Source organism: Salvelinus alpinus, chromosome 5, assembly GCF_045679555.1.
Source record: "Salvelinus alpinus chromosome 5, SLU_Salpinus.1, whole genome shotgun sequence".
Taxonomy (NCBI): Eukaryota; Metazoa; Chordata; class Actinopteri; order Salmoniformes; family Salmonidae; genus Salvelinus; species Salvelinus alpinus.
The window spans coordinates 31,159,955-31,171,792 of NC_092090.1; the positions used below are offsets into that span (position 1 = coordinate 31,159,955).

Genomic DNA, 11,838 nt, shown 5'->3' on the forward strand with positions numbered 1-11,838 from the left:
AAACAGTCACATTCCAAACTCCACTATGGCCAAGACCAAAGAGCTGTCAAAGGACACCAGAAACAAAATGGTTGACCTGCACCAGGCTGGGAAGACTGAATCTGCAATAGGTAAGCAGCTTGGTTTGAAGAAATCAACTGTGGGAGCAATTATTAGGAAATGGAAGACATACAAGACCACTGATAATCTCCCTCGATCTGGGGCTCCACGCAAGATCTCACCCCGTGGGGTCAAAATGATCACAAGAACGGTGAGCAAAAATCCCAGAACCACACGGGGGGACCTAGTGAATGACCTGCAGAGAGCTGGGACCAAAGTAACAAAGCCTACCATCAGTAACACACTACGCCGCCAGGGACTCAAATCCTGCAGTGCCAGACGTGTCCCCCTGCTTAAGCCAGTACATGTCCAGGCCCGTCTGAAGTTTGCTAGAGAGCATTTGGATGATCCAGAAGAAGATTGGGAGAATGTCATATGGTCAGATTAAACCAAAATAGAACTTTTTGGTAAAAACTCAACTCGTCGTGTTTGGAGGACAAAGAATGCTGAGTTGCATCCAAAGAACACCATACCTACTATGAAGCATGGGGGTGGAAACATCATGCTTTGGGGCTGTTTTTCTGCAAAGGGACCAGGACGACTGATCCGTGTAAAGGAAAGAATGAATGGGACCATGTATCGTGAGATTTTGAGTGAAAACCTCCTTCCATCAGCAAGGGCATTGAAGATGAAACGTGGCTGGGTCTTTCAGCATGACAATGATCCCAAACACACCGCCCGGGCAATGGAGTGGCTTCGTAAGAAGCATTTCAAGGTCCTGGAGTGGCCTAGCCAGTCTCCAGATCTCAACCCCATAGAAAATCTTTGGAGGGAGTTGAAGGTCCGTGTTGCCCAGCAACAGCCCCAAAACATCACTGCTCTAGAGGTGATCTGCATGGAGGAATGGGCCAAAATACCAGCAACAGTGTGTGAAAACCTTGTGAAGACTTACAGAAAACTTTTGACCTCTGTCATTGCCAACAAAGGGTATATAACAAAGTATTGAGATAAACTTTTGTTATTGACCAAATACTTATTTTCCACCATAATTTGCAAATAAATTCATTAAAAATCCTACAATGTGATTTTCTGGATTTTTTTTCTCATTTTGTCTGTCATAGTTGAAGTGTACCTATGATGAAAATTACAGGCCTCTCTCATCTTTTTAAGCGGGAGAACTTGCACAATTGGTGGCTGACTAAATACTTTTTTGCCCCACTGTATTTGTGTCTTAAAATAAACTAACACTATTTTGAAAGAAAGTCTGTCAAAAAATTTACATTTAGGGAGGGACCAAGACATCTAGTCACAATGCGGACACAGTGGACAGATATGAGAGACATTTAAATTCCATGTGTAGAATGCAGACAAGACCAGGACAAAGGACGCATGTTAGTGCCAGGTATAAACGAGACTTGAATGACAACCTATACCGCAAAGCGAGAAAATCCATAAACTTAACACCGTTGAACTCGAACGTAAATCGACTCTCTGATCATCTATCGAAACATTGCACAACATTTCTAACAGGAGATAGATCTTGATCCCACTAGGTCTTAGGAAAGACAAGTCCAGTTCAAGATCAGCGGACCTCCAAACTCAAGTCTGGCACACTTCGAACAAGGATTATGTATCATTTGTTCAATGTAAATGTTTGATATCTTGTTGTATTTAAATGGATCACGTATTGCACATAGTATACACAGAGAAAACGAATGCATGAGCAATGCATGCAAAGTCTTTCAAGGACATCTATTGTTGCACTATTGGCACTATTGAACAAAGTGCTGATTTCCATTGCTGTCTTTACCTCCCTTTACCTCAGATGAACAATTGAGACCCATATGTACAATTTTGAATAGGAATATGTCCCCAAAACTTAATTGGTGACACTTTACACTAAATTGCTCTTATACTTGTGTAATAACAAAGTAATTATTCAAGTAATGACATTTAATTAATATGTACACCTTATTGCTTTGTATTGTAAATGATAAAACCTATCCCTAAGTGGATATAGCATAACAGTGCTGAAGTACTGATTGAATGTCTCTCCAAAGTTGTGTAAAACCTTTCTTTGATGTACATTAGCAGTGTTTTTGCATCAGCCGAGCCTGAGTGAAGGAGGAGTACAGTTTGATTCATCTTAAACATTGATAACGTTGTTATCATGTAGCCCAGGGGTCTCCAACCTTGTTCCTGGAGAGCTACCCTGCTGTTGGTTTTTACTCCAATCCCAGTTGTAACTAACCTGGTTCAGTTTATCAAGCAGCTAATTCTTAGAATCAGGTGTGCTAGATTAGGGTTGGAATGGAAACCTACAGCTCTCCAGGAACAGGGTTGGAGAGCACTAATGTAGGCCTTGGGAATCCCTTGGTCAGTGTGTCTCCATGTTTTGAAAGGCTGTGGGCTCAATTCAATCAAACCTGGATGGCGGTAGCTTGTAAACAAAGTCACCAATCATTGCTGTGGTGGGTCCAATTGAATTTCAGCTCGCACCTGTCTCAGTGCGTTTGTCAACTGTGCACAGAAAAGGCTTGTAATGAAATATGTTGGGTTACAAATAGGTTTTGATCCAGCATGTGGTCCATGTGCATGTGTGTGTTTCTTCATGATACATAAAACATGGCCCAAAATATACTTAATATGATAGTAAAACAACTGTGTCAGGTCCTTACAGTTGTAGCAGATCACAATGTCCCAAATAATAACAATAATACTACTAATAATACATATGATATAATTCGTATATTAACACAATGTATTCCTATTTAATCAATCATACATGTTTACCCCTAGTAGTATTATTATTATTATTATTAGTGAACAACCTGCTGGAGATATATTGCCAGTGCTTAGTTTCTTCCCATCCTACTGAAACCCGAGAGGAGAGAGAGTGCATTGCATCACTACCCACTCCTCGCAACATTGGTCGCCATCCACCCACCTCTCCTCTTTCCAGTACCAAAACAGATGGTGGAAAAATCATCACATCTGCCGGGACGCAGGACAACAATAGACAGCATCTAGCCCAAGAGAACCGGGGCGTCCATCATGTTTGCTGTCAAGAGCTCCATGAGGCTGTGAGCGCCGTCGTGATTTTTGACACGGGGTACCATCACGGCAGCCGAGGATTCTTCTCGCGACTGTCTGGGCTCTCCATCGAGTGGGGAAGATGGCCGCCATGAAAATTTTAACCAGCAGTGGGCTGTTCTTAGCGTTCTGTGCGTTGGGGTTGCTAGCCATGGCAATCTGCACCGACTTTTGGTATGAGACAGATGCGCGGAGACACCGAGAAAGGTGTAAAAACTACGCCAACAAGAGAAACGACCCGGGGTACATCTATATCTCAAATAGCAATCTCCCCCTCCAGATGCCCCCAAAGGGCATTGAAAGGAAAGGTAACAGTCCAAGTGCCGGAGCTCAGCCTCTTATTAGGGAAAAACGGCACTTTCTGGCTGCAGCATCAGCTATGGAGTCCCACTGCAGTCGCCAGTTCAATTCAACCATCTCTGGGCTCTGGAGAAAGTGTCATCGAGATGGATTTGACCTGGAGACAGAGGATCTCATATATAAAGGTAAGGATGCTACAGCTAATAGCCTACATCAGGCCCTGGTGTGATGTGGTACTGATGCTGCTCACTGAGTGTAAGCATGATGCTCAGATCCAAGCTTAACATGATTTTATTGATACACTGGGCATGGGATTAACTGATGCTCGTAACTGTCACTGTAGGGCCGTTGCCATAATAATATTTTACAAGAGGGGCTTTTGTTCATCACTGTAAACTTCAGTAGCAAATAAATAATCAGTAAATAATCTAGATGGGAATGCCAGTTGTATACGTGACGCCGAAGACGTGAAACCTGCGTATTTTTACGCCTTGTGTGTACAACGCTGTCCATGGTGCTGAATTTATTTTCAGGCTTTGCGCCCAGCCCGTTCGCCTAGCAGCAGAACGCTATGGCGGAGGTAGGGGGGTCTTCCCTTGTAAAAGCGAAACGGTTTTTGTCTCAGGTGCTATTTGGACTGCTCGATTTTGATGAGTGCATTTGGCATCTGTTACATTAAAATAGTAGATAATGTGTTATGGGTGATGCGTCGACTGCCACGGGGGAGATTGAGAGAAGACCAACGACTGAATTATTGATAAACATCCTGGTTCGTGGGAATTTTGAGCTGCAGGAGAGACAATCACAGTGCATGGAACTCTCGCAGAACGGCCTCGTCCGATACATAACAGCAGGGCTTTCTGTGCAATGCCATGAGGCGTTCATGCATGACTACTCTTGAGTTTCTGATGAATAATGAGAGAACAACAGCATCAATGTTAGCATAAACACAGTACCTTCATTCAAGGAAATTCAGGACACTCAATATTTTGGAGAATTTCCCACAAATTATAGCATGTTTGTTTACCATGATTTTTTCCTTATGAATTCAATCAGATTCAAACTGTCCAGAGTAGGCCTAGAGGACAGTGAAAACATACATGGTCATGGGTTGTTCCACGAAAATAAAGTTCCTTTTGCATCCCTTTGATATTTTAAGTAGAAATTGTGCACCAATGTTGAATTTTAAAAGCCTGTTATATTAAATGAAATGGAGAATTCAATAAATATTTACATTTGTAACAAGAATAAAGACCGTGGTGCCAATATTCAGCCTTTTGACATGTCCATCTATCGTTCTTTTTTTACATCCAGCAAATAAATAGTTGAATGATTATGAACATGGTCTTTTGCCTGCTAATGCCTGCAATGCAGTGAAGAACACTATATGACAACAATAACGTTTAACTGGCCCCTCTAACAGTACAACTGGCCCCAGCTTGGCCCCCTCCAGTTGGAATGGTCTAGAACCGCCACTGGTGGGGAATCGTATGTGGCTCGTTTCAGCTAGTTGTATCTTGTTCTTGATACCATGTCTTGTTTTGACTGATGTCATGTCTATGCTAATATGGCTCAAATTTGCTAGCTAGCTAACCAACAACTGTAACGATGTATTTGAGAGACAACAAGTAAGTGCTCATTGTGCAAATGTATTTGTTTTCAATAAACATGTGAGAGGAAATACAGTTTACATGTTGTCAACAATCTAAGCCAACCCTGTCTGTTTATGCCCCATTGTTGCGCATGCATCGGTTTTGTTAATCAACCAACACATCTATAGTAAAATCATAGTGTAAAAGCAGGTGAGCTGGTTCTCTTTTTTGTTGCCTGTTTTGTGGTGGAAAACTGAGCGGGGCGAGAAATGTTTTGACAATGTCATTTTTTGGGGTGAAGCTTGCATTTAATTGTCATTCTGTTTCACACAACAATCTTCCATTCCCCATGTCATAAGTGGATGTATGGCTGACTTCAACCCTGTTAAGGTCAACCCTGTTTCTTTATTTGGCACTTACTATAGTCATTTTTTTATTTAACTTGAGATTTAAAAAAAATTAAGTTGAACATGTTGTCTTTATAACAGAATGTTAAAATTAGGTGAAAGCAAAAAAAATAATCATAAAGTTACACTTCTCAAAAGGCACCGAATTGGTGGAACGACCCTCATGCTGAGGTAAACAGTTACTGTTGTCAGAATTGTGGGAAAGTGAGCTGCTTTCTTTGATAGAATAAGGTAATCTGTAGCATATCATAAATCGACAACAAAATCCACTACACCCTCAGGTTGAATTGCATTGAGACACATAGGCCCACTGGACAACATGATATTCTCTCTAGCTGCTCCCTATCAGTAATACTGATATAAGTAACCTGGTGGGACCAGGGGGTAGCCACTAGCCAGATATGTTTGTGATTCAATGCTACATCTATGGCATGAAAACAAACGACAGATGAGTTGGCTTAAGCACAAACAGATCTGGCTACCACCACACTATGAGACCAGAGCACATTGAAAGTGATTAATTTGGCCAATACTATAGATTCTCCTCAGTAACTGGGACATGGAACCCAATCCAGAAATGTCTATTTCCTCACTCAGACTGCTGTAGTTCCATATGAGGCTGTGAACTGTTGGCTCCATATTTTAGCCTGCGTACAGTACTTTTGACTTCCTTAGCTTCACATAGCTGAATGTTTGCAGCTGAAGTCCAGGTGTTCTAAGAGTGGAGCTTCACACTGTGACTTTTGACAACTCTGTCACATTTGGTAGGTCAATACCAATGTGTTGGTGATATCCCTGCCTCAACATTGGGTTCTCACATTTGATTACTTGTTTTTGCTGCCTTTGACCTAAAATGTATCAAATAATATTAGCGAGTAGGTAGTCAGATCTGCTACTGACCAAGTGCTTAGTAAATTGGTCTCCATCCATAGCTCTTGATCTTGAGACTCACACAATATTAGATTTTGCAGAAGTAGTCATGGGACATAAATGTCTCACCGCTCATCTGGATGTATTGTGCTTCCCCACCGAACATGAGAACAATGAATTATGTATTTCTGTACTCTGAACTGAGTGAACTCAATGCTAAATCCTTGTAAAACCCTTTTTGAACATTCACACTAGTTAATCTTTTCTTTTTTGATTATTCCTCCTGTTTATGCCAGAACCATATAGCCTTTTCCATTCATGGTGACTGACTAGGCTTCATGACAGGGGTCTTCTTCCACACTTACAAAACCACGTCATAAACATATTCCAGCATAAATCTCCTTTCTCCCTGATCTAACAAGTAACTGTTGGTAAATCAACCACAATGATGAAAGTACACAACATCCAGGAATATGTGAATATATTTGCAATAATCATATGTCATTTGAGCATACATAGGTGGTCTATCTCATCGCAGTGATATGATGAAACAGTAATGCAAGACTTGTCTCTTCCTGTTGTTATAATTGGTCTGGATACCCACCTCGCACTGAGAGAGCCTAATTAGAGGCTGATCTACATGAATGATGCCGGATGCTGTTTCTGCTCTGAATCACAGCTAGATGTCTCTCACTTTGAGAGGCACACTGAGGATATTGCATGATGACATCATTCACAGTGACACAAAGGACTCACAACAATTTTCCTCTTTTAGAACTACTGTAGTGTCTACATGCTTAACTGAGTCACTATATTCAGTGTGGTTGAGTTTATTGTCTGCAAAGCAGCCTGTTTTATCAAGATCTTATCAAGACTGTGTTTCTATCATAATCATAAACTCTTTTCTTCAGGATTGATTCAGCGGTGCATCCCAGTCAAGTATCACTACTCTTCCTCCATCCTTCCGCGCAATTTACCCATCAACATCACCAAGACCATCCGTCAGGATGAGTGGCATGCACTCCGTAAGTCTGAGCCTGTCTGTCTGTCTGTCTAATGGCTGTCTTACTGGCTGTACAGTATGTCTGGACTCTCCCTGGGTTCAATCATTTTCTCTCTCTGTCTATCTCTCTAGTTTTCTTTCTCTCTAACTGTTATCTCAGGATCAAATACATTTAAAGTGGCGCCCAATGAGAGCAATTTCATTTTCTTGTTATCACTGTTCACCCCTCCTTGTCGCCCTCTCTAGTTCTGATATCCTTAAAAAAGATAAGGAAGATTACATGGTTCCATGAAGGAAGTGACAGGGATTTGTAAGGGTGTATGGCTCTATTTGTGTCAGGAATATTTCGGTGTATCATATGCCATGAATATGACTGTGCAGACATTGCATTTCTGTGCTGTGCATGCTGTAGATCCCACTGGGCCTCCTGCTCTGATCTCCACTCTTCTTTGTCCACTAAAATGACGGAGGTGTGTGTCTGTTGGTGCAGATCTACGCAGGATGACGGCTGGCTTTGTGGGCATGGCCGTGTCCATCATCCTGTTTGGCTGGATTATCGGAGTGTTGGGCTGCTGTCAGCAGCATGACCTCATGCAGTATGTAGCTGGACTACTCTTTCTCATGGGAGGTAAGAGCTGGCTCCTCTCTCTGTTTGGTGTGTGTGTGTGTGTGTGTGTGTGTGTGTGTGTGTGTGTGTGTGTGTGTGTGTGTGTGTGTGTGTGTGTGTGTGTGTGTGTGTGTGTGTGTGTGTGTGTGTGTGCGTACTTGTGCGTGTGTGTCTTTGTTTGATGCATTGTGTAGACTACAGTAGTTGTGGGTATATGCACTTGTGTGTGAGAGAGAGCTATATGTGTGAACACATATAGGTTTATATAATAAGATGTACAAGAAACTCATGACATGGAGTGTGAAGATCTTACCATTTATTGTCTGGGTGACCCACTAAGCCTACCAAAATAGGAATGACATAATACTGTATATAGTTCATTGAAGTTGCTGTGAATCCCATACATTTCCATTTGTCTCCTTGTCCTCCCTCAGGAACATGTTGTATCATCTCCCTGTGTACGTGTGTGGCGGGCATCAACTTTGAGCTGTCGCGTTACCCACGCTACATGTATGGCCTCCCAGAGGATATTAGCCATGGCTACGGCTGGTCCATGTTCTGTGCCTGGGGGGGCTTAGGCCTCACTCTGCTGGCTGGTTTCCTGTGCACCCTGGCCCCATCCCTAAGCACCCCCTCCCGTACAACCGTCCACAAGCCCAGGCAGGAGAACGGAACCGTGTGATGGGACTGTGTGACTGGCCCACAGAGCGCACAAATAAGCAACACCCATCCAACTTTGTCCAACGTTTTTGTCCAACCACCATCTCACCTCGTCCCCCTTCCCTGTCCATACCACCTCTGTCATCCATCTGAATCATGAGTGTACCAGAGAAATTGTACATGGGAGAACAGAGCAAAGACAAACCACACCAAACTGTACTATTTACTGTACATCTAAGACACAGAGCAATGGCCCCAGAATACTTTGGGACAAGGCAAGACCTTTTTGTTGTTAAACGTTTGACTACTAACTCTATGGCAGCCTAAAGGCGACTGTTTGTCTGTTTTTTTTTCAAGAGGAATTGTCTTAAAATGGTGCTCTCTTTTAACACACACAACACAGAACACAGTCCAAAAGCTTAGAAAGAAACAACAAGCAACAAACAAGAACATGTGGCAGAGCATCCTGTCATCATTCCTCTTTTAGTCGGGTGGTCTGTACTGTGTTTGTTATTGTTCGCAACAAAAAATGATGCTGGCATAAACTGTCCAATGTTTTGAATCAGCTGACTGATGTCAAGCATTATCCCTAGGAAGCATTATCCCTAGGAAGCATTATCCCTAGGAAGGACTTTACAGTTTAAGCCTAAAACCTGCTTCTTGCAGCAGAGGACAAAGAGCACAACATGGAAATGGCAGGGGTGGAACAGCAAGATACAATTTTGAAGAGCAAATCTTTCAACGCTTCTATGATTCAGTATGTACAAATGCATCTCTACGTAGATTCAGGTCATTGTTTGTATAAAGTAACTTGAATAAGAAAACATGTTTCTGTTTGTTTCGAGGTAACAATGGAAATTTGGGTCTTCAGTGATGTTGTTTGCTGGAATAAATTGTATGCTTCATGATTAGAAGAATAAGAGTGATCGCAAGGCACATTAAGTACTGTTTGAGAGTAGCAGAGGCAGTTAAAGGTCCAGTGCAGTCAAAAATTTGATTTGTGTGTGTTTTATATACTGTATATTTCCACACTATGAGGTTGGAATAATACTGTGAAATGCTGATAATGCCATTATAGTGTAAGAGCTGTTTGATCAGTATTCCCTTCCCCACTCAGACCATTCCCAGAACGTCCTAGCAAAAGTCTTGCTTGAGAAATTGCTCTTTGCTAAGAAGCTATTTTAATTGAAAACAATTACAGTAAGGTACTTGATTATTACCCAGAAATGATTTGATATTGAAATAAAAACATCTGCATTGGACCTTTAAGGAACAGTGAATATTTTATGTTGAAGGACGGGGTTCAATGAAAATAAATGTAACCTTCTGGTAACACATTCAAACTTAGAAACAATGACAGATGGTAATTTACAGTTATAAGTGACAATACCTGCCGTCTTGGATTTGGCAGGAATTGAACGGCAGACACCAGTGTTGGACTTGCATTTAATGTATTCTGGCACAAAAACCTTCACATAGCACAACACATTGTAGCAAGTATCAATGCATTGAGTGATTTGGTTTGTGTGAATTGCTTCAAGATGCAGGTATTTGCACAGCATAGATTCCCAAAGCTTCTGTTGAAGTTTATCATTGAATCCATGTCTTACTCAACACAACATTTCTGTTAATATTCTTCTGTAAGTGAAAATGGGTAATGTTGAGAGTTACATTGAGAGCGCAGTAGGGCTGTGAAAAGTCATACTCAATGTCATGTTTACATCAGTAACACCACTGGTATGTTGTTTTTTCCTGTCTACCAATCCTTCTGTCCTCAGGTTTGAGGCAGGGGTGTCTGCTCTTGCCCATAGCTGTTCTCCGTATTCTTCCTCAGTAGGGGGAGACTAGGAACCAGCTTAGGTCTCTTGGAGACAAGACCAATCATGTGGCAGCTTGTAAGCAGACAACATGATGTCCTGTTAAAGCATCATCTGCATCACTTCAGTATGAAGGATCCCTATTGAGTCAACCACTTTCCTGCAAGTGGGCTGAATGAATTGAGGGAGCTCACCATTTCTATTTTCAGTGCCACTTTTGCCCCAGGCAACAGGCAGTCTTACTGGCCCTTTGCAGTTTTCTGAGTCCCCTTCGCAATTCATAGAGATCAGGAGAGGTCAAAAGGCCCTCATTTGGGTAACATTTGATTAATGTACTCTGTAAGTGCACAGTTCTTGCAGGACTTGAGAGGTGTAATAATGATACAAGCACACTTGTGTATTACATAAAGGGTCTGGGATGAAACTCAGGCCATGTTGGGAGTTTGTTTGTGGCAGGTCTGGGTTCAGACAGGCTTCGGAGGCTAGCACTACACATGAATTAAGATGGAATTACAGGTAAGATGGAATTTATATATTTTGTGAGTACAGAGTACTCAAGGAACACTGTTTTGTTACCTATATTAAAAAAAGCACTAATTGTGACACTTTTTCAGCAGTGTTATGAGGTGAGGTGATGAGCTATAATCTTTCCAGTGAATTAGTGTTTGACTGTAGACAAAAACATTGCCTCAAAGTGACTACAAAGTGAAACATCCAAACATTGTTACTACATGTAGCACCACCTCAGACTTGTAAAAGTTGTGGATATTGGTGGTGTTCTGCTGCCATTCTGAGCTCATCCACAGTCTTCTCCTCCAGCTTATATCAACACACATGTACAGGTTTTGTCCCTTAGATCTCTAAATTGGCCAATGATATTGAATGCATGGATAATTGCTACAATAAACAATACATGTATTGCAATTGCGTTGTTTGAGTAATGATAAAGGCTTTGTTGCTAATCCGGTTGATAGAGAAAAATCTGGGTAGCATAGCAAGATTTCGGAAAAAGTAGTAAAATGGCCACGTAAAAAAGAATGAGAGAAGGGGTAAGCACAATATACAACTTGTATGCAAAAGTGACAGCAAAGTACTTCTCTTATTGGGACTTCTAGTGTTTCATGAGGAACTGGAAAGTGTTCAGCGTGAGCAATGTGGGACACTGTGTACAAATGCCACAATTTCAAGTGGCACCTCTTTAAGTAGCACTGCTATGATTTTCTACAAGTCATTTATACTGGTTCAATCCACGAGGATGGAGAAAGACGATTAAAAGACATTATAGTCTCGCATGAGATCATTATGGTTCATTTCTTTTAATGTATTCAAACTTGTGTCCATTTTTGAAACTAATTTATTTTACTGAAATAAAATGTAATTAATGTACTATTCTGAAGTCAACTGTGTCTGTATATTTCATGTATTTTAGATGTCTATGTCATCCTATGTC

The 11,838-nt window shown here is 41.5% G+C and overlaps 1 protein-coding gene across 1 annotated transcript; it reads left to right on the top strand.

The window, feature by feature from the left end:
- Nucleotides 1-2,926: 2,926 nt before the first annotated feature.
- On the top strand, nucleotides 2,927-11,784 carry LOC139575033 (transmembrane protein 178B-like). Its single transcript, XM_071399960.1, has 4 exons — nucleotides 2,927-3,617; nucleotides 7,213-7,326; nucleotides 7,795-7,932; nucleotides 8,346-11,784. The coding sequence occupies exons 1-4, from the start codon at nucleotides 3,215-3,217 to the stop codon at nucleotides 8,591-8,593; spliced, it is 903 nt and encodes a 300-aa protein (XP_071256061.1). The 5' UTR covers nucleotides 2,927-3,214; the 3' UTR covers nucleotides 8,594-11,784.
- The last annotated feature ends 54 nt before the right edge of the window (nucleotides 11,785-11,838 follow it).